Below are 27,722 nucleotides of genomic sequence, written 5' to 3' on the forward strand. Positions count from 1 at the left end.
ACTTTTCCTGGTCTTTCCTGCAGCTTCTTTCAATTCTTCTTAGTTTCCGGGCGATTCTCCCGTTATTCTCCTATTCGGGAGGTCAAATGCATACTCTATTGGGTTAAGGTCCAATAATTGCCTTAGCCAGTCCAAGACCTTCCACTTTTTCCTCCTGATGAAGTCCTTTGTTGCGTTGGCAGTGTTTTATATAAGTGTGGATGCATTTTTCGGTAAATTGCCAGAGGAAATGGTTTTGTAGACTTCACGATTCATTCTGCTGCGACCGTCACTTGTTACATCATCAACAAAGACTCCGAAAGAAGAAATATTCATGCTATACCACAAGATATGCAAGGCAATCGTCAGCAAAAAAAGAGTCGGAAGGCCAGATTGGATTTTGCATATATAGGGATAGAGATAAACCACAAAATTTTTGGAACAAAGTTTTATGACTGATGAGACCAAGATGAACGTCTACCACGGTGAGGGAAAGGCTCTGCTAATGATCCAAAACCAAGCTCATCTGTGAAGCACGATGGCGGGCATGTCATGGCTCGGGCTGCTTCTGGAACGTCGTAATCGACGTAACTCACTGGGAGGCTTATTTTTCCCCACGATATTTCTGGTGGATCGCAAAACAAAGCAGTGCCCACTTTTCATTCTTTATCAGGAAATTTGTGTCCTTACCGTTTTCTTCTTTTGTTGCAGTTTTCACATGATTTTAGTGGGAGTAGTCACGGAAAAATGTTGAAATCAAAAACTTTTGCTCAGCTTGATAAGAAGCGATTTGCTTGTATGTAATGTTTGTCAAAAGTGACGAGACAATTGCAACTGTTGGGACAGATTTTTTTGGCCAAATGTATTTAGCAAGAAGCATCAAATGTCCACACTTGATTTGCTTGTGCGCTTCATTTGTAGACGCTCTGGAGCGGTGCCGACAACTTGTCGCAATCTCTGCGCGAAGGTATTTGTAGGGGGGGGGGGGGGGGGGCGCGTGGAATGTGTGTGGCGTCTTGACGACTGGCTTGTCTTCCTGCGCCCGCTGACGCTTCACATGGGGCTCGAGTTACCCACCTGACTTGCTCTCACACGCGTTTGTGCGCCTCCCCCCGGCCCCATCTCGTCACATTGCACTTCCAAGCCGAGATCTTGGAGGGATGTTGCACAATGAGGTGAGGCAGTCCTGGGTTCCCATGGCCGCCGCCATTGTCTGGCCGGTATTACAAGGCGCTCAAAGCATTTGGCTGCGCCAACCCCAATTCGAGGAGTCACCCAACACCTCAAAGTGTCACATCAACAACGCATGACGCGTGCGTGCATATTTGTGCATGCGAGCGTGTTTGTTTGTGTGCGTGCGTGTGTGAGTGTAATGCAACCCGAGCCAATGTGCGGTGTTGCGTGAATGCCCTCCAGGCCGCACCTGAGGTGTTTTCCCACAGCTTCAGTCGCTCACGTAACGCAATGACGCCGCTGACCTTTGTTGCCAAAACATGCCGAGGTGTCCACCCGAAGCTCCCTTTGTGTTGTCGTGATTTTCCCCATGTGCTCTCTTTTCTCTCATCTCATCAAAATAAGCAACATGTCTTAAGTGCTATAATAAGCACAAGTAGTCACTCCACTTAAAAGTACAAGCACTGGTTCAATTCCTTAAATTGGAAGTCAACCCAAACATTTTTTTTTGGAGAATATGTTCTATGCAGGGCGGCACGGCGCTCGACTGGTTAGCACGTCCGCCTCACAGTTCAGAGGTCGTGGGTTCGATCCCGGCCCCGGCCTCCCTGTGTGGAGTTTGCATGTTCTCTGCGTGGGTTTTCTCCGGGTACTCCGGTTTCCTCCCACATTCCAAAAACATGCATAATAAGTTGATTGGACTCTCTAAATTGCCCCTAGGTGTGATTTGTGAGTACGGATGTTTGTTTGTGTCTGTGTGCCCTGCGATTGGCTGGCAAATAATTCAGGGTTTCCTACGCCTACTGCCCGTAGACAGCTGGGATAGGCTCCAGCACGCCCCGCGACCCTGATAAGCGGTATAGATAATCAATGGATGGATGTTCTATGCAGGCCCACTAGTTGAAACAAAGCATTCTGATTAATATTGCATTTGTGGAATATAAGTTAAGCAACAAAATCCACCCGTTTTTAGCCATCTATCGGGGTGGCCATTTTGTCACTTCTGTCGACTGAAAATGACATCACTCACCCTCAGGGCTTAGATAATGACCAATCATAGCTCGGCTTCAGAAGACAGGTGAGCCGTGATTGGTCGTTATCTGAGCCCTCAGGGTCTGTGATGTCATTTTCAATCAACAGAAGTGACAAAATGGCCGCTCCCTGAGATGCCTAAAAACGGGTGGATTTTGCTACTTAACTCATATTTTATATGAATCATATTGCCTTATTTCAACCAGTGGGCCTCCATTGAACATATTGTTGAAAAAAATATGTTTGGGTTGACTTCCGCTTTAAATAGGAAGTCAGAAATTCTTTACAATAATATGTTTTATGCAGCCCCGCTAGTCTAAACATGGCATTCTGCTTGATAGTGTGTTTGCGGAATATGTGTTAAGCAGTAACATCCACCCATTTTTGTCCATATTGCCACTTACTATTAACTGAAAATGACATCACAGTTGCTCAGGGCTGAGGTAAAGTGATTGGTTGTTACCTGAGCAACTGTGATGTCACTTTCAGTCGTCTGAAAGTGGCAAAATAGCCGCCTCCTGAGATGGCTAAAATCGGTTGGATTTTGCTGTTTAACTCATATTCCACAAATGCAATATTAATTAGAATTCTATTTTTTTTTTTTTTTTTTTTTTTTTTTTTACTAATGGAGACTCATAAAAGTGTCATTTTTACCATTTCACTGATCCAGCAGAGAAATGCAAAACCTCCAAATCCAGGTCGTTTGAAATCGATTTGATTCCCGCAGGAGCTCGATACTGATGATTTTCTGGTCTTAACATTTTCCATGTTAAGAAGTTGATGCGTGGGCCTCTTGTTTTGGGGTGTAAATATGACGTCAGCGAAACTTTCAAGGGAGCAGGAAAAAGACGGTCCCTTGATAGGCGATTTGCTTCCAGAATGCGTTTAAAATCTTCACGGCTCGGGCATATAGATATAGTCTTCTGCTGCATTTGTGTGCGTGCGCGTTCCCGGGCGTTTTTGGCTTCCTGCGACCAAGCCTTTTGTGTCCCCACGAGGAGGGGGAGGCTTTTCAAAGACCTTATCAAGCGCTCAGTAATGCTCGAGGCTTTATTGCATTGTTTTAGGTGCCCTGCCAGGGATTGCGATAGCATGACGATAGCGCAACTCCCACTGCTTTTGCAATGGCCGGTAGTCGGGCCAGCAGGGCAGCAACCTAAGTATTGTTGTGTGGCTTTCAGCCGCCGAATTTTGCCTGGCCCCGCTTAGTCTCTTCAGGATGTTTTGGGATCTGACTGTGTGTGTGTGTGTGTGTGTGTGTGTGTGCGCGCGCTTTCTAAAAAGTCATTTCCTGATTTGCTTGAAGGAAAACAGTGCAAGGCAGCTAATAATAATAACGTGGCAGCGCCGGCCGCTGTTGATAAATGACGACGTGTGTGAGAATGCGAGATGGTGGGACTGCGGCTTAAGAAGGAAAAGAATGCCGCTCCGGAGATAAAGTCCGCGCGGAGGTGACCGGGCGCGGGATGGGCGGCGAAGGTTCGACAATAACACTCGGCCTTTGTTCAAACATACAATAAAGACGCCGGGCCACGGAGAGGCACGTCAAATTCACCAGAGGTCACCGACCGGCTGAAAGCCAAGACCACCATCACAGACATTCTTTAACTGCAATGGAGAGCGCGACCTCCTATCAGACGCAGCTGTCGAACAGACGAGATAATCGCAGCCGTTATCGTTATTGTTATGATATGGCCCCTTTGTATTGAAATGATTTGTGCCGTGCGCTGCCAGCAGCTGCTGGTTGAACGTTGCCCCCCTGCGTTTGCCCGCGGATGTTTAAAGCGAGCGCTGAGCCCGAGTTGGCGTAAATCAGCGCCGCTCGCCACGTTCTCAACGGGCCATCAAACTGCAGGGAGCTAAACGCTGCTTCTGGCTCACGCCGCTTTGCCTCGTATTTTTAGCCGCTATGCTCGATCTGCGCCCTGGCCGCTATCGACACGGGTCGCTGCGTGAGGCGTCGTGTCCAATCCTGCTGTCCACAAAATGCTTTGTTGTCATTTTATGAGGACTCTTGTGTGTGCCTGGACTTGGTCCCGCTGCATTGAGCTGCCCGTGTCATTTCAAGCGAGTCATCCGGCTCAGTCGCAACTGATATTTGCACAGTCACATCGCTTTGGAATCGGGCCCAAAGCAGTTTGCGTATCGCCTTCCTTTCCAATGAAAGGTCTAAGTGGCATTTACTTGTTCGCGTTTGGCCGGCGATTGGTCAGATAAATTGTACGCCTATTTGCCTTTGTAGCTTTTCTCATGAATGATTTCAAGTTAGAGCTCTTTCTTCTCTTTTCCCCATTTGATCCGATGCGGTGAAAGAAATTGCCAAGCTGACACTCACTTGACAACAAATAACATTGCGCCGCATCTTAAAAATGCCGATTTTCAAATGTGCGTCTTGAGTTGCTCGCCGATTGCCGCTTTTTTTCTTCTCCTTCCACGCGCTTTCTCATCGAACACTTTTGCGGCGAGAGGCAGAGAGGCGTGCCCGAGCACTTTTGTTTTACACTTCAAATGACACATGTTGACATTTGGAGCTCATGTCGTGCGAATGCGAGCGTACGGCTTGGTGATGGGCGTTGTAGTGTAGTCGGAGGAGTAAATCAAGTCCCGCTTCAAAGCTGAGATCTCGGTGTTCAAAGACCAAACCTTCATATGTCCTTCCAAATGCCAAACAAGAACACAAATGAGTTTTAAGTGTCTTTGGCACCGGCCTGCTTCTAATCCAGCATCTAAGGCCTCGCACCGCTTATTGATTGGCTCCATCATTATGTGCGGCGTTTTTATGACACCGTAAAGAAAAAGCACAACATTCCTCTTTAATGATTGCGTGGCCGTGGGCGGAAACATCCCAGTCCAAGGCCCTCTGACCGACGGCAGGCAACACAGTCGGCCAAAATGTCCTCCGAGCTCAGGAAGCCAACCACAACGTGAAATCGTGCGCTTGATCAGTTACCCTTTCAGAGTGGTGTTTGACTTGCGGCGCGGGGGCTCGATCCGGCCCCCCTGCGTCATTTGTCGGTGACTCCTAAAGCACAAATTGTCTACTTCAAGTTTTTTGCTAATCAAAATTGAACAATAGTTCAACAATTTGTTTGTTAGCATTCTCCATGATTTCTGCTTTCAAATTGTGTTTAAAAAGGGAAATAAAAATACAGATAATACTGAATTTCAGGGGAAAATACCACTTGGTTTTACTGTAAAAGTCAAAATAAACAATTCAGATAATGTAGTTGCACAAGTGTGCACACCCTCTTGTAACTGGAGATTTTGGCTGCTTACGCAATTAACCTATTCAAACTCTTTGACCCGCCACCATTTAAAATGTTCAAATGTTCTTGTTGGCTTTTCCTTCCAGTTTTCGAGTCACATCTTACAGTACCCTAACCCCCCCCCCCAGCATCTCATCAGGGAGGGGCCTTATTATTCAACGATATCAGTCAGGAAAGGGGACAAAATCATTTTTAGTGGAGACGATTCTCATCAGGTAAAGAAATACAAGCCTCCTAAATTGGTGACAAGATGAGATGACAACTGGTCAGGGAAGCTAGCAAGAGGCCCACAACAACATTGAAGGAACTTCAGGAATTTCTGGCAAGTACTAGCAACATGTGACAACAATCACCTGTCATCGTCACATGCCTCGGATAGGGTGGCAAGGCGAAAGTCTCAGTTTACAAAGGAAACTAAAAAACACTCTTGAAATCACCCAAACAGGTGGGGGGAAAATGTGTTGGAGTCTGATAGAAGTATGGTTGAACTTTGTGGCCAGGATTGCAAAAGGTCAGCACTGTTCAAACATCAGAAGAACACCCTACTTAAGGTAGGGTGTGAAGCAAATTTGGAGCCAGCTGGAGGCTTCGTCAATGCGGTGGGGGGCAATAGTTCCAAAGAGCAGTCAGTGCTCATGTAAAACCCTCTGCTAAAATCCAAAACGGGTCACTGAGAGCCTACTAGAACAGCTTAACTTTATTTGTGGTAAATCAGAGGCACTTTAAATGGTGGCAGGTTTGTGCTGACCTCATTTAACATGAGTTTGAATGTGATTGGGTAATTCTGAACTACCACCCCCACTTAAAAGAGGGGGTGCACACTTGAGCATTTGGCTTTACTTGCCGTCGCGAAAAGACTGAAAAAAATACCCAGATTGATTGTATAGGTTACATTAATGGTGGAAAAAATTTAAAAAAATATATATATTATCATAGCCTCTTTTTTTGTATCACAAAAACCTGCCCTTGAACAGTTCTGTTAATACATTTTCCTATTTATTTTTATTTTTATTTTTTTATCTCCTGACAGCCCACTGAGCGAAAGCAGAGCAGCTCTGGCCCGTGACAAGTTTGACAGGCTTGCTTTCGGAAAATACGGCAACAAGAGGCGCAAAATGTCTTTGCGAATGTGATTTGATGCCATGAGAAAAAGAGCGCTGAGATTGTTTTACAAGGCCGCACTCTGCTGGAAATGCGATCTTGGGCACAATGTGGGGAATGTGGCTCCAATGAACCGGTGCCATGTCGGGGCGTGGACTTTGGCCTTTTAAGGCCTTCATTTTCTCCGGATAACTAGGTGGATAGAGACTTTATTTTTGTGGGCAACGACGAGGCCAAAACAAACGTTATGTCGCGATGGCATGCCAAGCTCTAGCTGGGCGCTTCTCCACTCAAGCTGACAAAACGGATCATAACATCACCCGGAGCGGTCAGGGAGCTGTTGTTCCCTCAAACACTCACTGTTGCTTCATTTCACCCAATTCCCTCGCGGAGAACTCGTTTTAAAGGGAAAAGCCGAGCGTGAGTTGCGGACCTGTGGAAAGTTCTCCTCAGCAAAGCTCATGTATCCGTCGGCAGCCAAAATGCGGACCGAGGTTTTCCGGAAGCCTCTCGGAGTCACCGACAATGACAAAAGGAGCATGGAAATCATTCAAAATAGGAACCACATTGGAACAGAGGCGGTGGTTTCCACTTGAATCTACGAAGTCTCGTTGCGAACGCGCAACTGTGATGCTCTCACAGTGCTCCAACATTCAAAGCTAAATACAGAAGATAGGCCGGCCCGCGAATAGTGAAAATCAGCGTATAATTGACGACCATCGCAATTTTTTTTATTACATCTTCTAGATGTAATAGGGGGGTAAGAAAATCCCCCCAAAACCTCCAATATTCATTTCTGATGAAAAATTGTGTGAAAGGGGGTAGACGCCCCCCCCCCAAAAAAAACAAAAACATTTTTTTTTCTTCCTTTTAAAATGACAGTGCGTAGAATGTTATGAACATTTTTGATTCATTTAAAAAAATTAATTAATTACCGCACCAATGCGCATTTGTAAAATATAATCATCGGTGAAGTCATCTCGAATTATATTACAATATGCGGCGCCTCCCCTACACGAGGCTGCCATATCTCGCAGCCATCTTTCCGCTACGGGTACCCGAAGGAGACAAACTTAGTGAACGTAGTTCCTCCACATCACCACGACAGCATGTGCAACAAATGCGATGCACTTGAGGGAATTCTAGAATTCGTTTGTGATAACATTTTGCTCGTACCTATGTTGAAGAAATTGGTGGTAGGCTTGCGACGCGTGGTCTCTTGAGGCCATGTCATGTTAGCATTCCAAGCTTAGGTCGTTGCATTCTATTAGTTCACCACTAGATGGCACTAAATTTGACTCATTCGGCCTTTAAATATTGAAAAAATACAGAGGGAAAAAAATATATATATATGCGGATCCACTATATTGAGAAATGTGCGGAGGGTGGAACACCCGTGCAGAGGCTAAACAGTCGTGTCGGTGATTGAAATGATGAATTTTGATTGAAGTGAGCCCCTCAAAGACACGCACACGCAAAATTGCAAGGTCTGGCCAGACGGCGTGGCCAAATGTGCGTTTGTGTTTATGCTGGCTGATGATGCGTGTGCGTGTGCATGCACTTGGTCCAGGGTGCGCTGGGGGCAGCGTGGTTTGCGTCTGTAGATGTCCTCCTCCTTCTTCTGCCGTCTTTCCTCTAATTTGCTGGACAAACTGTTAGGCCGCGTCCAAATGAGCAGCAGATGCTTGGGCGGCTTGGAGCTGCTGTCAGCAAAAATGTTTGCACGTGTTTACCCCTTGCGCAGCTCAAACGTGATGGCACAACTCTTGTCCGTCCGCAAAGCTTTTACACCTCAAGACAAACTGCACGTGCGCCAGCATCAACTCACATCAGTCATGTCCTGGCTTTAAAAGCCCCACAAAACTCGTTTTCATAACATTTTTTGGCTTTATTGAGCTCTGGACATCGTCCAAAGGTTTGATTTGTGTATAAAATGTAAACGTTCGCGAAACTAGTGCAAATGTTCCACGTTGGAATTTGCAGGTTATGCAGGAAAGACCAGGTTTGTCATTGGCGTTGTATTATTTACACGGGGAAAAAGAAAGTCGAGGCGAAACTGGTCTGGCTGCTGGTGAGCCTCGACCTAGTTTTTTTTTTTTTTTTTTTTTTCTTCCCTTCATCGCTTGGCTCAGTCCTCTCCTCCTCTTCATCACTGTCCTCCCTTAAAAAGTTCTCAGTGAGAACCACAAGTGGCTTTTAACTGTCAAAGTAAAGTATACATGGATGACTTTTCATATCACCACCCTTCACTGATTTGTATGTACACAATAGTCCTTGTGTGTGTGTGTGTGATTTCCACTCCGCATTCCTTCAACGTTTTATTGTCTGTACATTCTTCGGTCCGGAGTCCAAAACGTAGGATTCCCTCGCAAGACAAGCAGCAGATTCATTATTGCTTAAAAAAAAAAAAAAAAATTATAAAATAAAAAAAATCCTTCCCGAAGGATTAAAAGATGTTCGTCAGCAGCCTTGTGTCTTTTGCCCCCTTAGTGGTTTGCTTTGGCTCAAAGAACTTGCCAGGACTTTGTCCCGCCTTTTCACTCTTGTTGAGTTCCTCGCTGGTCGAGTGGTTCCGCGCGTCCTTCCGAGCAAAGCGGCAAACTCCACCTCCGGACCATCGTTCCTTCTCCGGTTAGTGGATGTTTTTACAGGTTCCTCCGCCAGCGGCGCTCAGAGGTCCAATCTGAAGGCGCCGAAGTAACTGGAGGATTCGTCTGCGTTGAGCATAGTCGGCGACGAGACGGAGACAAAGAGTTCGTCGCCGGCTCTCAGCTCAAAGAGTCCCCCTTGGTAGACGGAGTGGAGGGCGTACTCCGCGTCGGGCGCCCAGCACTTGGTGCCGACCCCCTTCAGAAGCTGCGGGGAGGAAGCGAGACGGGCGTGAGCGAGGTTCAGTCCCGCGAGCGGCCCAACCGGCCGGCGTACCTGAATGGGACTCGGGTAGGACGTCTTCTTGTAGACGCACTGCACCAGCTGGTGGCTGATGCTGCGCTGGTCCGCGTCACCGGTGGCGGGCGACGGGTAGCGGAAGTACACCTGGAACGGACGGCCGGGGCGGCTCGTTTTGGAAACGTTCGGGAAGTCGACGCGGCCGTAAGGAAATGACGCTCACCTGCGAGTACAGGTAGTAGCGGCCGTCCTGGGGAACCCGCAGCCTGCCGTTGCTCAGGGTCATGTTGTGCAGGTGAGCGCCCAAGCTCCTGTTGGCCCACGAGCGCACCACGTGGCGGCAGGACTGATGGAGTCCCGCTTGAGGGTACCCTGCTTGGGGGACGAGGGCCAGAAGGTCAAGTGAGGTCGAAAGACGCCGGTCCCGATGGCTTCCAAATGTCGCGCCGCTTCCTCCCTGAGCGTTCCCAAGGACTCACCTTGCGAACTGGTGTCCCGCAGGGTCAAGTGGGCCGAAGGCCTTTGGACAACTGAGCTCAAGAACTTTGACCCCGAGTTGTTGAAAGGGCGAGGCATGGTTCTGGCCACTGAGATGATATGAAGATACAGCAGGAGTACAACAAACGCCGCCTCAGACACAAAATGCGTGTCTGTGTGTGTGTGTTTGTGCGCTTACCCATAAAGGTTTGTTTGGAGATGATGTTCTCAGTCACCTGAAAGAAGGAGAAAGTGGAAAAAAAACTCGTATTAGGGCACGTGTGGCCACATCAAAACACTGACATGATCGAGATGAATACAGTATCGGTCAGTTGTTGCAATCATTCAGCAGTTTTTATCCTAAACGTGGTTCATTCAAATGTATTTATTCATTATTAGGTCTTGGAAAGATCAGCAGTTGGAGGAGGAACATTTTCAACAATAACATGTTCTTTTGACCTCCCGTTATTCATGCGTTCATCATAGTTGGTCGACAGCTTGTGCGAAGTCTAGTTTTTTTTTTTCTTTTCCTTTTTCTGTGATCTCCGACTCCACGGCGGTTCGATGTGGCCCGCGTCTTCTCCAACGGCCGCCATCTGTTTCTTCTCTCCCGCTCGCTCCGTCATCGTCGACTTCTAAGTGCAGCCGGCGCTCACCTTCTTTCGCGTCAGCTTGATTTTCCCCGACAACCCGGCTGGTGTTTTTCACTCCCCGTGTCTGTCGTGTCGCGGGGTGTCCCGGAAGCGCGCAGGCGCGCCTTGTAAATCAGGCTGATGGATCTTCGGTTGTTTCCTTGGTCCCTTCGCCTCATGTTTCCCCTCTTACTCCCAAGTTAGCAGTTAGGTGCCACTGAGTCCGTCCTGCCATGAATCTCCCTGAAAGGCCTTAAAAAGCGGAATGTGATGAATGAGAAGTGAGCTAATGGTGACCTGAGGTGGTGGTGTCAGCAGCTGGCCTGCTTTTCCCACAGCTGACGCTCGAGCCGAAAATTCAACACGATGCTTCTGACTTTGTGTACCCGATGTAGCCGAGGACGAGCACGCAGCGCGCTTGAAGCCCGGATTGCGGCTGTGTGAGCCTCCGCTCGGTGGGCGGGTCAGTGCGGTCGGAGGGCGTCTAACGAAATCTTCCGTTTGAGAGGCGGCAAACCCCAACCCGAGAGGCTTTTTGGGAAGGCGCGTGAAGTCGTCCCGTAAGGACAAACACGAGGCTGGGCCAGCGGCGAGGACCGGGTTGACGTCACAGCGGAATGCGGCGGCCCGCGCTGGTTGCCGTAGAAACGCTGAGCCGATCCCTCCGCTTCTTACCGATTGGCCTCGGTGGAGAGGCGAACGCTCGAGTTCCGTCTCGTGCTCACCGGTGCGGTCGCTCCCTCCTGGCGGACGCTGTTGCCTCCTCCGCATGTTTGTGCAGTCTACCGTCTCGCTCGGCTGAGCGTGTCCGTCTGCGCTTTGCGTTCCTCGGGTCCTGGGAGCAGAAAATTGCCTCCTCACCCGTGAGGGGGGAAAAAGGAGAAAATTGGCAGCACATTTGTTTTCGCGCAAACAAATGAGCTTTTCATCCTCTCGTGGGCCGCCGGGCTTGGTGTGATTACCGAGCGGCGGGTTGTCTTTCTTCACGAGCCTTAACAAAGCGCTCTGGTAATGAGCGGATGGCCAAAGAGTCAAATCCGTCTTTAAAAGACCCAAAGACGGTGTGCACGGATGTGAACGGCGTCATTGACTCGTCAAAGTTTATGAAGAAATGCTTCCAAGTCATCAAATGAAAATTTCGCTGGCATCGGGCCAAAACCTCATGAGTCACATTTTGGTGATTTTAACATCCATCCATCCATTATCGACACCGCTTCTCCTCACAAGGGTCGCGGGGCGTGCTGGAGCCTATCCCAGCTGTTTTCGGGCAGTTGGCGGGGGACACCCTGAATTGGTTGCCAGCCAATCGCAGGGCACACAGAGACAAACAAACAACCGCACGCGCAATCACACCTAGGGGCAATTTAGAGAGTCCGATCAACTTACCATGCATGTTTTTTGGAATGTGGGAGGAAACCGGAGTACCCGGAGAAAACCCACGCAGGCACGGGGAGAGCATGCAAACCCCGCTCAGGAAGGACGGGGCCGGATTCGAACCCGCGACCTCTAAACTGTGAGGCGGACGTGCTAACCAGTCGAGCACCGTGCCGCCTGAATTTAACATTTAAAAAAAAAAATTTTTTTTTTTAAATTTTGCGCGTGTTACTCAAAGCTGGGCATTTAAGTTGAGCGTCCGTTATTCGTCATCCGTCAGCAGCGCGGGCACCCGTCATTTGCCTTTTTTTTCCGGTGGGGAGAAAATAGCAACAACAATAGGCCGGTCCGCCTCTAATATTTAACGGGCGTCCGTCGACGATTCCGACTAAACTTTCACTTTTCTATTTCGGAGGTACAAGTTTTGACCCGACGCCAGCGATATGCGCATTTCGTGACGAGCCAAATATGCTCAGCATCTGGATTGAGCTCCAGCTTCTCCGTTAAACTTCATCTGGATCGTCTCCTTGTGCAGCCGGTTGGAGAGAAAACAAACAGGTGATCAATCTTCGATGGGAGACTCTCGCGTGGGTGGCATGATCACTCGTCGTGTCCGTTAGGAAACCAAACGAGGAAGAAAACGCATCTAACAAAATGCTCGAAAAATGCTCCGGCTAAGAGATCAAAACTGAGACGTCTCGATTAGTTGACCGCCGACCTTTTCTCGATTCTTTGATTCCGCGCCCTCCTGACAGCAAGACTTGTGCCTTTTTTTTTTTTTTTTGAGAGGGGGGTGCTCTTGACCTCATGGAACAGGACTTCCTGAGCATGTGGCACCCATTTATTCCTCGCGCTGTTCTTCGGCGCTTTGCTTTCTGTCGGCACGGACGCGTGCCAACCAAGAAGTAGAAGAATTTACAGCGCAAAGTACATGTTGACTTTTTTCCACAAGCTTTTTGTGCTTGGGCCTGCAGCTCAAGCGTAGCAGCAAAAGTGTCTGCATTCCTTCCCTTTGCTGTTTATTCAACAAATGAGCCTTTCAACTCGGCTTCCCAGCGTGACCTCTCCACACCAGAGTTTCTGATCCCGCAACCTCTGGAACCTCAAGCTGCAATCGCGACAAATAAAAAAAAATAAATAAATAAAATAAAATAAAAAACAGATAAAGCGCCCGGGAGCCTCAAATTACGACACTGCGTCGGTGCACCGCTCAGCCGCCGTTTAGCGTTTTGGAGCGTCCACTGCGGTCGTTTGTTTGGAAGGCGTGCGGACTCGTGGATGTAGCGAGGTCAGCTTTCTCCCAGCGAGCTCGTAAATACAAGTTGTGAAAGGGAGCTGCCGCCTGCTGGTTTACGACTTGCTGGATTTAGTGCCGCTCGCGTCTCTCGGGCAGGTGAACTGCAAAGAAACAGGAAGGAGAGTTCACCTTTTTGCGCCGGCCGAGGAAAAAAAAAAAAGCTTTGGGATTGTGGAATGAGGAGGAGGAGGACCGTATCGGAGGGGGCAAGAGGAGGAGGAGGAAGCTGGCTGGGGAAAAAGCTGCGACGCGACAAGCAGGCACATGAAGGAACCTTTCTCCGGCAGATTAGTGGGAGCTGCAACCCAATACTTGAATACGTTGACAGGCCTGGGCTGGCTCGCTCTGTGTGTGTGTGTGTGTGTGTGTCTGGGTGAGAGATCCCCCGCGTGCGCGCGTGGGGACGGCAGGTTGATGATTAATTAGCCACGGCAACAGAGTTTCATGACGTTTCGGAGGAGGAAGCAGGAATGCAGGAATGAAACGTTATTTTTCTCGTCAAGGAAATTAAGTTCTGTGTGAAGATTTTAGGGAAAGTACACAGACGATTTTGCAGTAGTTGAAAATTTCCCCACTGTGGGATCAATAAAGGCATTGTTCTTATCTTTGTCTCCTTCCTTGGATACAATGAAGTCGAAAAACGTGTCTCGCGGGTTCAGAGGTTCCGCTGGATGCTGAAGTTTATTTATATCAGCTTACTACTTAGGGGAAATTCCTTTCCTGTTGCCTGCTTGAATGAGTCTGGTGTGGAGGAACAAGGAACCAGAACGGCAGCGGCGTGCGAACGTGGCCGGGGAGAGAAAAGATGGACCGCCGCCGTTCAAAAATCCCCAAGTGACGACGCAAACATCGGCATCATCATCATTGTCTTCGTTATTATTAGATCAGGAGCTGCATTCCAAAGTCGGAGTGCAACGACTTGGGCAAAGGTGACAATCGCTCCACTGTGCCCTGAAATCAGATCCGTGTTTTTTGCTTTAAAAGGAGCATCCTGCTGTGATCATGTCAATCCGGAGTCATTGTCTTTGTTAGCGTTGAGATCACGGACGCGAGGAAGAAGTCATTTCTTCTTTTCTTTCTTTCTTCTTTCGTCTTCACGCAGATCAATGGGAAGCCTTTCCCATCGCAAAACTTTTGAGTCACGTGACCACACGGACGCGTCATTTCCAGCCACCGCCGTCGGCGCCGAGCCCGTCGGCCTCGGAGTCAGACGGCGGCATGCGGCCCTCCAGCTCCCCGCGCGCTCATCAAATTCTAAACGTCGGATTTGTGTTGCCATCAGGCGGCTCTGCTTTTCATGAGAATGTAATCATTTGATGTTGTCAGGGAAAAGCTTCTTCGGTCTCTGTATCGCTTTAGAATGTCACAAGATGATGCCAAAGTCCCGGCTGTCAGGAAAGTAGTAATTGCCAAAGAGGTATACTGAAGTGATGCATATCGACTGTTCTAACGTCTTTGGAATATCTCGGAAAGGCTCATTTTAGCCTGGGTCGCAGAAGTTAGTTGTAAAAGTCTGTTTGTGGTGTCTGAATTTTTGGGGGTCTTTGCCAAGAAACGACGGAAGTCTTGTTGTTGCTTGACAGTTAATATTTCAACATATTATTTTTTTTAAACTCAAATCATCGGCAAGTCATTTCATTTTAAGGGTAACTGTGTTTGGCGCCTCCCATTGTGCCAGATGTAACATCTTTTCAAAAGTATCGAACTGTGCGAGTTCTTGTTTTGTGTTCGGTTTTCTCTGGATCAGAGCCCGTCCTTTTTTCCACACTGCCGGCGTGCTGATTGAAAGCAGATCAAGTCGTGTTCACATAAACACTGAACTTCCACCGCCTTCCCTGTTCGCGACTTTGCTTGGGGCGACGCTCAAGTAATTGAATTTGTTTTACCAGACGTTCAGTAGCTCGTAACGTCGCCCTTTCCTTCTTTCGCTTTCCGCTTGCGGTCTTTTCACTCGCACGCGTTGGGAAAGTTCCGTTCTAAGCAAACACGTTGAAAAGAAAGCCAAAGCTTATCATCTTGTGTCGGCGCCTTGCGCGCTCTCTCATCAAATCTAAAAATAGCCATCAGGTCGAAGTCAGCGCATGGTTGGCCTCTGATAGGTCTACATTTGACATGACAAGGCACCACTCCTTTCGTCCTCAAAAGCCCTTCATACTTGATTTGAAGCACTGGCACACACACGCACGCACACACACACACACGCACACTACAAACGTAAGCAAAAAAAGAAGGTCAACGGTGTTTATGTATGAGTAATGGTTGGCAGCGTGACAGAGGAACAACAATCTCCGGCCGTCTGCAGTCAGCAGTGAGACAACGCTGGAAGCAAAACATGCTAGCGGCGTTAGCGCTTGCAGTTGCCTCATCACGTTGATTTCAGCAAGGGGGACGTTTTCATTTTGTTATCAATCGCGCATCGTGTGTGTTCGGTTCCGACCGTTCAGCCGGTCGCCCCCGGAGATCCCCCGACCCCCACCCCCCGCCGACATTTTGTTTTGCTGTCGTTTTGGCCCGTTACCTTAGAGATGTAGGCTTTGATGCCTTCGGCCAGCTTGATGCAAGGTTCTCCCAGGAGCTGGGCCAGCTGCTCTGGGATGTCCTGGTCCAGAGCGTTGAGCAAACTCAGACATTTGAGCTCCTCCGTCACCCCTTGACTGCGCACCTGCAAGCGCAACACAAAGAAGAAAAATCATCCATCATCTGGAAAACAGATTAGGGGAAAAAGTCCACGAAAGTCAACATGTGAGCGCTGACGAGGTGTTTCAGCGGCCTGACTGTGTCATTGATAATTTACAACAAACATTTTTTTTTTTTTTTTTTCTGGAACCCCCCCCCAAACCCCCTGTGATGCTCGGTCCCGGCCTGAGCGCGGCTAACGACCGCGATGAGCCAGCGTGAGCAACGATGACACGCTTGGTTTTCGACTCATTCATGTCCGTTCAAGTTTTGCCTGCTCGACTGCGGACGTGGGGTCAGCGTGGCGGGGGGGGTCGACGGGTTTGCGGGAAAGGTTAAGGTTCTTCGAAGGAGCCTCGCTGCGAGTGACTCAGCCTTCTGCTCTAATGACAATCACATGGTGAGTGCTGGCGACCGGCTGGGGCGGAACACAAACATCTCCGTCTTTCCAGACCGTGACTCCATATTCAGCTGTCTGCGATTGTCCTGCGCTGACGAGCGGCTTCTTTCCGCCTTACGAGGGGCCTGATTGTTGGGACGTGCGAAATGGCTTCAATTCCATTGTTTGGTCGCTTGGACTCTCTCCAGAGGTTCATTTAGAGGCGCTAGTGAGCCAAAGCTCTGGTACTTTCCTCGCCTCGCCTCGTGTCATGCTCAGGAAGCGTTAGCAATAGCCTTTTTTCTATCTGGCAACGGGCTCCCCGCTGCGCTAATGTGCTGGATGAGCGGCGTGCGGCCGCTTGCGCTACTTGAAGCGCTAACGCAAAACAGGTGCATTGACTGGAAACATTTATGTTCTCATCGTTTGACCTGAAAGTGCTGACAGTGGAGTCCAGGGGCGGGGTCGCGTCGGTGCGGTTTGCCCAAACAGCCTCCCCGCTTTCCAAATGTTATTCCATCCGTGCGGCGTCCATTCACCTCGGCGAGGCCAGCGGGGAGTGTTTGAGCGATGATGGGAAACGCAGCAGATAAAAGTCGACCTCGGCGGCGGCTGTGATCGCGCTCGGCTAAGAAAGAACTTTTGAGTAAAAGCAGCAATACCTGGTGTCAAACTTGCAACCAGAGAGGGGGGCAAATTTGGCCCACCAGATCATTTTATGGGGCACGCGCAACTAGATTCAGTGTGCCTACTTTGTTTCTTACGCAATCGATTTGTTCCTTTTTTGTTGATCAACGCCATTGACGCAAATGACAACCTTTGCAGTCGTTCAGTGCTTGGTAATTATTTTCTATTACGAGTAACACATCGACTTACAACAAAGAATACCTTTATTCACCTTTTTTTTTTTTTTTTTTTAATTCTCTCTTGCTTTTCGTCCCTGTTAAGTATTTTTCCATGGTGTCTCCTCAGAGTTTGTTTACTGCTCTTCGTATGTCCTGCACTGTACTCTAGTGCGGCAGAAAAAAAAAATATATATATATACAGGGGAGCCCTGCGTTGCAATAGCTCCATGTGTGCTTAGTTTCGAAACGTGCCTTCAGTGAGTTTAGTTATCAGTTACATCCGGAAATCTTACCCTGCAGCTTTTCTGTCCTGTGGATACGGAATTGATCAAGCCAAGACTCGTTCATTCAAGTGCTGCTCTTCGTACTCTCTGAGTCAAGTTCCACAATGGAGCCTTTTGTTTTTTTTTGGGGGGGGGGGGGGTGAATAAAGCATCCAGAATAGAGACTGAGAAACTTTGAAGTGCAGGTAGACGCTGCAGGGTGAAGCTCTCACCCCGAGGTCAAGGCTAACATTTTTGCCCCGCCCTAAAATGTACAACAACCCTGCCAAGTTCTCTCGTCTTTTTAGCCGCTGATTGATTGATGGATTGCATTGATTGGAGCCGTTGATGCCAGCTGAAAACTTCCACTGGCGCTGTTAGCGTGCAATACGTGCATGTGTGGCTGTTGACTGGCGCCAAACCACTTCTAACTTTGTCCTCCCACTCAAGAGTTTTTCCCCACATTTACTTTTCCCATCAAACGCCGGGAGACAACTGCAGCAGTGGAGTGGCCAGAGCTTCTTTTTCTTTCTCCTCTTTTTTTTTTTTTTTTTCTTCTCTGTTATCACAAGCACAGCCTTGAGTAGTCGTCCTACTCTGAGGCTCAACCTGAAAGCTGTGCGGAACTGTGGAACATAGTTAGCCTTTCCTTTGTCTACCACTGGGCTACTTTTTTTCTTTTTTTTTTTTTTTTTTTTTAACACATACTGATGGGACGTCACCATGGCAACCAAAGCAAACCAGCTCACATGAAGGCTGGATGTAGCAGCTCCGACTCTCTCAGGAAGTCGGGAACAATACCTCACTGTTCCCACCCTGTGATTTCGTGTGCACGCGCGCGCGTGCGTGTCCATGTCCGTGTCCGTGCGCTTGTGCATGTCCGTCCGTGTGTGCGCGCATGTGCGCGCGTCAGTGCCGATCACACCAATAACGTGCGCGTTATAAAAACGTGAGCGTCTAAATTTAGAGTCCTTGCTTGGTGTGTCCCTCTAGCCTGCTGGATTTGAGTTACGTGGCCCCTCTCAACTCTGGCTAATCCTCTCAAATGAAGGCTGTGCACTGCCAAACACACACACACACACACACACACACACACACACACACACACACACACGCACAGTTTGCAGCGCGCTTTCCAAGAAGCCCTCAGAGATACAGTATACTTTTCGGGTTTTGGTGTCCAGCGAAGGCCGGCCAAAAAGAGGCTGGGCGGGGGGTGGAGAGGGTGAACGAACACGAACACGCACACACACACACACACGGACGCACGCATGCGTAGGCGTGGCCACAGCTGGACCCATGGCATAAATCACTTTGGCCAAAGAGAGAGAAGCTCAAGTGTGGAAGTGACAGCAAACATGAGAGGAGATCCAACACGGCTGCGTCGTGCGCACGCGAGTCCTCACGCGCCCAGAGAACCTTCCGGAATCAAACGGAAAAATATGTTTTTGGGTTTCAAGCTGAAGAGTCTAGTGCGAGTTGTTAGATGACCTTGGTGGTCAACCTTGGTTGAGTCCATTCCCCAAATTTGCTTTCCTGACTTTGGAGAAACGCTTGAGGGTTAATCAACGGCGCTTCATCACCAGTACCGGTGACGAGCTGTTGGATGAGTGTGCGTGCGTGCGTGCGTGCGTGCTGAATTCCCAGCAGACACGCTTCATGTGGCGCACACGTGTGTCTGCTTTGTGTGTTTAATGAGGCTCCGGCGAGCGTCCGCGCCGACTCAGGAATGCTGCGAGCGGCCAAACCGGTCTCAATGTCTTTTGTGTGCACCTGTGCGCTTGTGAGCATACACGCGCACGCGCAAACACGCACACACACACGTATGCATTGAGACCACTCCTGGGCCTCGGTGCGCTGACCCGTGACTCGCCATTGTCGGCCACGCTGCTCTAGATTCTGTCCTGTTTTGATTGGGACGCAGGGCGGAGTTTTTCTTTTGTGGCCATCAAGATAACGATTCGTATCTGACGCTTAAAACCAAAGGTCGACGTACACTTCTGGTAAACGGGTCGAGAACAAGGAAATGGCTGACAAGTGGGTCAGGACTTTCCCGTCTGTCGCACCCAGCAGCGTCGATCGACGTCTAGCAAATTGCATCTCGGCTCTTTGCAAATAACGCAAAACTGCGCGCCGCTAACGATCAAGGCCAATACACGCCATGGCGGCCTTGATAGCAAGTACCCCGCGTACCCTGCAAATATGCCCCCGAGTGGTCATCGCATCACAGATGTAGGATTGAATAGCAGTGCCGAGACATCTTTGTGTTTCTGTCCTCACTTGATGCTGAAGGCCAAAGCCATGACTTGCTGTTCTCCGTAATGCTAACAGTTAGCTTTCCCACCACTCGACGCGAGTTGGCGATTCACAAAGATGGCCATTCCGTCCGTCCAAAGTTTTTTTTTTTCAAAGAGGACGGACTAAGCATGGACGGAAGTGAGTTTTCCTCCATCCCTGCAATCGTCCCTAACCGGGTCAAGTACCGACCGACTGACGTGTTGTGTTGGGTTCTTTTAAAAAGAAAGACCACCGTTCTCTTCCGCGATACCACGGAGCCGCCATTACTACAGCTTGCGCAACACTGTCGAGTGCTCTTTTTCATGTGCGTTCCCTGCATTAACGTTGTACTCACAGGCATAGTCTGCCCCCTAGTGGATGTCCATTTCACTGACGAAGAAAAAGGTGTACAGCAGTTTTGTTTTGTTAACTGTTACCATTTAGTACATCCCTGATCCCTTTGCTTGCAAAGTATGTCTTTGTCTGGGACATCTCTAAAGTGTAAAAATCTCTCCAAATCTGAAGGTTGATGCTCATGCCAGCTGCGACGTACATTAAAGCTACGACCCGGAAGTGGAACTCTTTCATTCTCCTCCTCAAATAATGTGAAGTTATTTTGCAAAAATGATTTTTATTGCGCAATAACCCAAATAAAAAGTGAAAATTAATTGGGTTATAACGCAACAATTTTGCAATAAAAAGCAAAAGTATTGCATTACAACACAATCTCAAATATTCTCACGATGTCCCCTGGCTAAATGCTATCTTGGGTGACATTGAAACAGTTGTAAACAATTCAATCCACTCGCGATACTAAAAGGAAATTAGACAGCTAATGAGCTTTAAATAATGTCATGCACGGATGTTTTTTTTGTTTTTTGGTCGGCGAGGGGGACGGACTGACAGAATGTAAGGACGGAAGCGCTTTAAAAGTATGAGGACGGACGGGGTCAGAGGACAATTATTTTTGTGAATAAGGACGGAGGGACGATTTTGGACGGTTTTCCAGGTCACGGCCGGAGGACGGACCAGCAAAAAAGGGGAAATTGGCCATCTCTGGTGATTCGAAAAGAAGCTGAGGTGAAGCTTCATCACGTGTCCACTAAGCTAAGTGACTACTTGTGGCTTTTTACAAGGAGCTCACTAGCCCCTTTGGGGACAAAATGGTGAGTCCCAGACCTTCAGGACGGGTGGGACAATCCTGACCTTCTGCCCTCCGGGAGGTCCTCTGGTCAGCCTGTGGGTGGGCTGCAATGCCTCAAACGTGATTTTTGTGTGCCGTGACCCCTGCGGCTGCACAAATGAGCCGCTCATAAATTTGACCGAGATGCATTTTTAGTGAGTGCCATTGCCTGCTAGCAATCTCTCCGCGTGGTTGGCCGAAAGTGCTCGCGCCACGTGATTGGCTGTGAGCCACCTGACACATTTTCAAACACCCCCCCCCCCCCGCCCCCTCCCTCACAAAGTGACAATTGCACTTGTTTGCACCAGCGTCAGCGCTGTAAATCTGGCTGAGAGCCTTTATCAGGGCTTGTTGACGGACGGCGGGAGTAAACAAAGTGATAGCACGCACACACACGCATTCGCTTATAGGCCTTCCTGCAAGGGAATGCGAGTATCCAGATTTTCTGACATCGTGTGTGCGAGCTTCTTTGCTCTTGTCAAATCGTCTCCGTGTTTTCCATTTGTGTTCTTAAATGAGCGTATATAAATGTTTCTATGCCTTGATTATCGAAAAAAAGAACGATATTTTCCCGAAAAAGGCAGAAGGTGCGCTACATTTGCTTACACAATTGTCCAGCAATCATATTCATGTTATTCGTTTGTATTTTGTGCACACATTCGACTGCCGTGGCCACAATATGGATATGAAGTTCCCATAAAATACCAAATTCTGGCTATGGAGTATTATGTGTGCACAAAATACCCAACTGAATAATATAATTACTTGACAGTTGGGTAAACAAATTTGAGCACGACTTCTACTTAGGTAAGGTAGAGTAGACCCCTAATATGCTTTCTATTAAAAGTGCGTTCATTTCGCTGAGTTAGTTGGCCAAGTTGTTGATGGGAACAACAATCAAGGCACAAATGAGTATTTTGGGTGCACATTATATCTATTTTGTGGTCACACTGTCTGTCTGATCACTGCTCGTAAGTGTATCCTTTTTAACCTGTTTTTAATCGGTTATCTCTCATTGTTCAACCAGTAAGTGGATGAAACGTACGCTAGAGAAGTTCTCCTCTGCTTTTGACGGTGCTGTCGTCGTCTAACAATATTGATGTTGACGTTGATACTCAAGTTTGAACTTTTAACTCACACTGCCCGGCCATTCTCGATGAGATTGCTCATTTAAAGCCTTGTACTATTCCCGCTGCTAATCCGAACCTTCGTCGCAAATGTCGCTTTGCGGAACTCTAGCTTGTATATCGTCTTCGTTTGAAAGAACTGGTAGTTTAATTCAATTCTACCGTTAAAGCAGAAATCAACCCAAATATATGTTTTTTTCAAGAATAACGTTCCCAGCAGGCCCACTAGTTGAAACACGGCATTCTGATTAATTTTGCATTTGTGGAATACTGTATAAGTTAAGCAGCAAAATGCACTCGTTTTTAGCCATCTCTGGGGGCGGCCATTTTGTCTTCTGTCGACTGAAAATGACATCACAACTGCTCCCGACGACCAACCACGGCTGACCTGTTTTCTGAATCTGAGCCCTGATTAGTTGTTGTGAGCAGTTGTGATGTCACTTTCAGTCGACAAAATGGCCGCCCCCAGAGATGGCTAAAAACAAGTGCATTTTGCTGCTTAACTTAGATTCCACAAACGCAAAATATATCACAATGCCGTGTTTCAACTAGTGGGCCTGCTGGGAACATATTCTTGAAAAAAATATGTTTAGGTTGACTTCCGCTTTAAGGAGGCTCTTATTTTGCAAATCTGATCTCTTCCAATAAGAGAAACTATCGGCTTTTTTTCTAAGCTGGCCTTTATATGCAAAATTTTAGAAAAAGTCGTGGCGAACCTTAGCGCAGCCTTCGACGCCGTTGACCGCCACATCCTTGTTGATCGCCTGAGGGACCGTGCAGGCATTTCAGGGACTGCCCTTATCTTATCCGTCTAATAGCTCTCTCTCTGTAGCTGTTGGCCCTCTCAAGCCAGAGTCTGTCCCCCTCTTTTGCGGAGTGCCCCAAGGTTCACTTTTAGGGCCTATCCTTTTTACACAATACATGCTTCCTCTTGGAGATGCCATCAGTAATTTTGAAGGTGTTTCATAGCACATGTACGCAGATGACCTTCAGTTATATTTCCCGTTAAAACTTAGGACGCATGACATAGATTTACTGCAGGACTGCCTAACTAATGATTGGATGAATGACAACTCCCTTCGGTTAAATGCAGCCGAAACCGATGTGTTAATTGTTGCCCCTGACACTTTATCTCTCAAAGTGGCCAGCTGCTTAGGATAACTTGGTACAAGCATGCGCCCTAGCTAGAGAAACCTTGGGGTCATATTTGATCAGGCCATGCCTCTCGATGAGCACACCAAAACCGCAACTCGCTCTTGCTTTTATCACCTCAAAAACATTTCCAGACTCAGATCCCTCGTATCTCATTCCCAGCTAGAAATGATCATCCATGCTTTTGTTTCTTCGCGTCTTGACTATTGTTATTTTTTCTTCACCTGTCCCAACAAAACTTCATTAAGACCGCCTCCAATTAGTTCCAAACGCCGCTGCCAGGCTTCTGTCAAGATCTCGTAGATTCAGTCATAGCACTCCCGTTCATTTTAGGATCCAATACAAAATTCAAACTCACTTGCAGAGCCCTTCATGGTCAAGCACCTTCATATTTAATAGATCTTCTGTCTTTTCGCTGTACTGTCAGGTCACTGTGGTCTGCTGACCGCCTTCGGTTGGTTGCACGTTGTACTAAATTAAAAACTAAAGGCGACAGAGACCTTTGAGTCGATTGCTCCTAAATGGTGGAATTCACTTTCATATGAACTGAGAGCTGCCGCTTCTTTTGGATGTTTTTAAATGGCAATTCAAAACATCTCTTTCGGCGTGCATCCTAGTCATATTTAATTGGATCATTTCTGTATTTTACTACATCACATCCTCGGAGGCGCTACTATGGAGATTTCTACATTGACCAACTGGGCAGGGACCCACCAAAGTTGTCTTCCTGCGGCACTTCATTTGATTGACTTTCATATTATTTTTTAACCAACATTGTATAGTATCATAATATTTGTTAAATGTCGCCCACTCGATATCCATTGCAGCCTGATCATCCTGGAAGGGGGATTCCCTCATCTGTGGCCCCTTCTCAAGGTTTCTCATTTTTCGTCAAGATGGTTTTTTTTTTTGGTTTTTTTTCTTGCCCTGCTGGGGATTAAGATCAGGGAATGTCGTTAATATGTTGTCAGCTATGAGCATGTGAAGCCCTTTGAGACTTTCATGTGATTAAGGGCTACATAAATAAATTTCACTTGACTACTTTTTTGTTTATATTTTATGCTCATATTTGATTGTATTGTTGTATTTTAACATACTCTAACTCTAACTCACTCTCTGTGAGAAGCGCTGTATAAATACGTTTTCCTTACTTACAAATGAGTGTTTTTGTGCACATAAATTAGCATTTTTTTGAACAGGTTCTACCATGTTGTAGGCACAAGTCACCTACATTTCAATTTTGGGCAGGACAAACGCTGGACAAAAATCCTCGAGTGGTGTTGTCATTTACTTACGATTTGTTCAAATGAACCAATCTTTGACCCGAATGGAATCACTTCCTAAACTGTTTGTTTCCTTTCTCGCTGGCCAGCGGCCATTTCGCGTAACGGTTGGCCGTATACTGGATCATTTGCTTTTATGCCGCTCGCTCTGTCAAAATAGGCCTCGACGTGAAAGCGCTCATTTTTGTCGAAAAGGCTTCTTATAAATGTTCGATGGAATGTCCTCGTCATTCATGTGGTTTGCCTATCTGTGGAGGTGCTGCCCTACTTGCTTTTTTTTTTCCCTCTCGCCCCCTTTTCAGCTCGCTAAGTCCGTTGCGTCATGCGTGTCGCTTGAAAGGACTTCTTTTCGGCCTTTGTAGCAAAGCTGCTACTTTACTCGCATTTGCCGGTACGCTGCATTTGTTTGATGGCAATGCTGGAGAATTCCTCTTTGTCTTGTGTTGTCGCTTTTCACGGGCTGCCCTTGTTTGTTAATAGAAGGGGGTACATTCAGACAATGGGGGGGGGGGCGTTATCCCCCCCCCCCAAACACACATGCTCAGGCCTCATGAAAAACATGAGGCCTGAAAACAAGTTCAGGGCTGAATACACAATATGTGCACTGTTATTTAAAGAACAAGTTTTTTTTTGTGTGCTCCTGAAGACGACTGCGTGCGTCCACTTGACTGTGACTGAGCTTGTTGTCATTGCGTCTCGTCGCAGTCAGTGAGTCAGAGAGCGCGGCGTTGCGCTTTCGGCAAATTAGCGCTGCGCTTGGAATAATAAAGATAAAGAGGCTGATGGTGCCACCGTTCCTTTTGGGGGTCTTATCACATCACGTGCGCCCTTCTCTGTGTAATGAGGACAAAAAACAAGACCGTCCTTATCCTGCGCAGCCCGCCCCGTCCCATCGCGCCGCTGACGACCGCGGAGCGTCTTTTCACAGCTGGGCTCTTCTTTGGAGATGTGTGAAATGTTGCTTGGATTGGGGAGGAGGGGGGCAGGACGGGGGTGCTCCGAGTCTGACATCAAATACTAAACGGGCACATTTTGATTTCTTTTGCCTGACCAAGAATGCTTCCAGATGGACTCTCCACCTCAACAAACTTTTGTTTTGATTGTTGCCGTGCAGAAAGGAGCATACTGCTGTGATTAGTTCCATAAATAAGCTCCAGTGCGGCGAAAGACATCATCTTATGACTTCAGGAGAGAAAAATGTACCGAGCGGTATTTCACTCGACTTGTACAGAGCAAAGTGGAGTTGCAGAAGTTCTTACCTGCGAGATGGACATGTTCAGGTAGACAAAGAGCCCCGTGGTGGAGGCCACCTGCAGGACCACCACCACCGCCACCACCAGGGCCACCCACATCTTGGACGGCGCTTCCCGCCGCCCCGCGCCGCTGCTGGGCCCCCCGGTCGGAACCATCATGTAGGTTGTGGACTCGCTGCTCACCGATCGGAAATAATCCTGCTGCTGCTGCTGCTGCTGCTGCTCGCTCGGGCTGGCCATGGCGCCCCCCGCGCATGGAACCCAGGGGCCGGCGACAAAGCTCACACTAAAACGTCCATGCAAGAGGACACCAGCTCAAAGCGGGAATGTGGCCATGCCTGCCGGAGTGGACGAGTGGAGCAGCCTGCAGGACGAGGCTGCGAGCAGCGGCAGAGGGGCTGGCTTAACCTCTTCGTCACCCGGGGGGAGGGCGGGGGGGGGAGGAGGAGCAGCAGCAGGGAGGCCTGCAAGCAAACAGCTCACAACTTTTCCACCCTCTTCCCTCGGCGAAAACTTGCTTTCTGTGTCAAACAATTTGCCGGAAATGTTCTGCCTCCCCGCTTTCGAGACGCAAGTGTGACGGGCAGGTGGTTGTATTTAGGTCACAGCACGCATTTCTGCCATGACTTGAATTTTCTTTTGGAACACTGTAAACACACCGTGACACTTCGAGGCCACATGAGAGTGCTCCAGCTCTCGAAGAAACCAAGTTGACGGTTGACGTCATTTCTTCTGCCATATAGAGTTCTTTCATACCTATCTAACTGGTGATTTCAAGTCACTCTCTTATCCGACTAGAATTCATTATTTGTTGAATGTATTTTCGTTTGTGTTTGCTCTTGAGAAGTATGAGAATTGAATTTTGAATTTGCGTGGTGTGGTATGACTTTAGGGCAGGGTAGTTGTTGAATGGTGAAAGGTACCTGATCATGATGCAAGATAAAATGGCTTCCAGCCACGAGTCCTGACTTAACACCCGGGGACATTTTAATTTGGAAGAGTGGAAAAAAAGTGACAAAAATCGATGATTTAGAAGTCATTTTCAATTGTTGAGTTATCGTTCAATCTGCCTAATTGTGGAATGCGGTCTTCCAGCGCTTACGCCTACGCCTCGACAGGGTTGAACGCGTGCTCGTGTTGTCACCGATTCAGCGGAGAGAGGCCAGGCGAGCTGAGCCAAAAACATATTGCAGACGCTGATGATGTTTTGGATGGCGAGTGGTGGGGAAAGTGCAGCGAGTGTGTGTTTGGAGTCTGCAAGGTCGCACGCCGGACCGCAGACACACTCAACAAGACCGCGCTCAGCACCTGCGACGACGCCTCAGGTGCTCTCTGGTCAGGATGGAGAAAACATGTTGACTCCCAGAGATGGAATCAAGTCTTAAACCTTCAAGCCTCAAGCAGGTCACCTTGTCCCGGACAAGTCATGCCCCGGAGCAAGTCGGCTTATTACGCTAGTATCTCATCTACATAAAGGCAGAAGATGAGTCCGAGTTGGGTGTCAAGTCTTTTAGTTTGTCATCAAAACAATGACTCATCCCCATCGCTGTCCTTTTGCCATGCGTCCGTAATGTTTCAGTCTGACCAGAAAAGGCAATGGAACTACTTGTGTCTCTAAATCCAAGCAAGCTTACTTTAGCGGCACAACTTTTCGTCGGCCTTAACCTGGTCTGACTCAAAGGATAGCCTCCCCCGGCTTCTGCGCTGACGATCTTAGGCCACTGAAGCGCTACGCGAGATAATCGTAGCGGATTGGAGCATTTCCGATTAATTTCAGCAAAGGCCCATCTCCAAACATGATCCTGAATGATTGTCACATAGTGTTAAGATATTTTCCCCTCCTTGACCGTATGTTAAACCTGTTCAAATTTTTACGATGGCAATATTTTTACATGCGTCAACGTCGAGTGGGGCTGAACCTCGGACTCTTGTGATTGTGGTGCGAAAGACAATGATTAAATCAGGAAGCTTGTAGACTATTTGTACATGTTCATGAAGTTATTCACGGCAATGGAGTCACCGCATAAGCTAACAGTTAGCTGCTTTGTCGTCTTCTTTGTACTT

General features: G+C 48.1%; 1 protein-coding gene across 2 annotated transcripts; it reads right to left on the reverse strand.

Annotated features, from left to right (window-relative positions):
• Nucleotides 1-8,856: 8,856 nt before the first annotated feature.
• Nucleotides 8,857-26,053, reverse strand: tnfsf10l (TNF superfamily member 10, like). Of its 2 annotated transcripts, none has more exons than XM_086023418.1 (7): nucleotides 25,665-26,053; nucleotides 15,739-15,882; nucleotides 10,117-10,153; nucleotides 9,920-10,027; nucleotides 9,664-9,815; nucleotides 9,477-9,587; nucleotides 8,857-9,407 (listed from the first exon to the last, which is right to left on the reverse strand). In XM_086023418.1, the coding sequence occupies exons 1-7, from the start codon at nucleotides 25,896-25,898 to the stop codon at nucleotides 9,222-9,224; spliced, it is 972 nt and encodes a 323-aa protein (XP_085879544.1). In that variant the 5' UTR covers nucleotides 25,899-26,053; the 3' UTR covers nucleotides 8,857-9,221. The 2 variants fall into 2 exon arrangements, with proteins under 2 accessions (XP_085879544.1, XP_085879546.1); XM_086023420.1 differs by having other exon boundaries at nucleotides 9,664-9,812; nucleotides 25,665-26,051.
• Nucleotides 26,054-27,722: the final 1,669 nt, after the last annotated feature.

This window comes from Filicampus tigris, chromosome 2, assembly GCF_054856515.1.
Source record: "Filicampus tigris isolate MCC_2025a chromosome 2, RoL_Ftig_1.0, whole genome shotgun sequence".
Classification (NCBI taxonomy): domain Eukaryota; kingdom Metazoa; phylum Chordata; class Actinopteri; order Syngnathiformes; family Syngnathidae; genus Filicampus; species Filicampus tigris.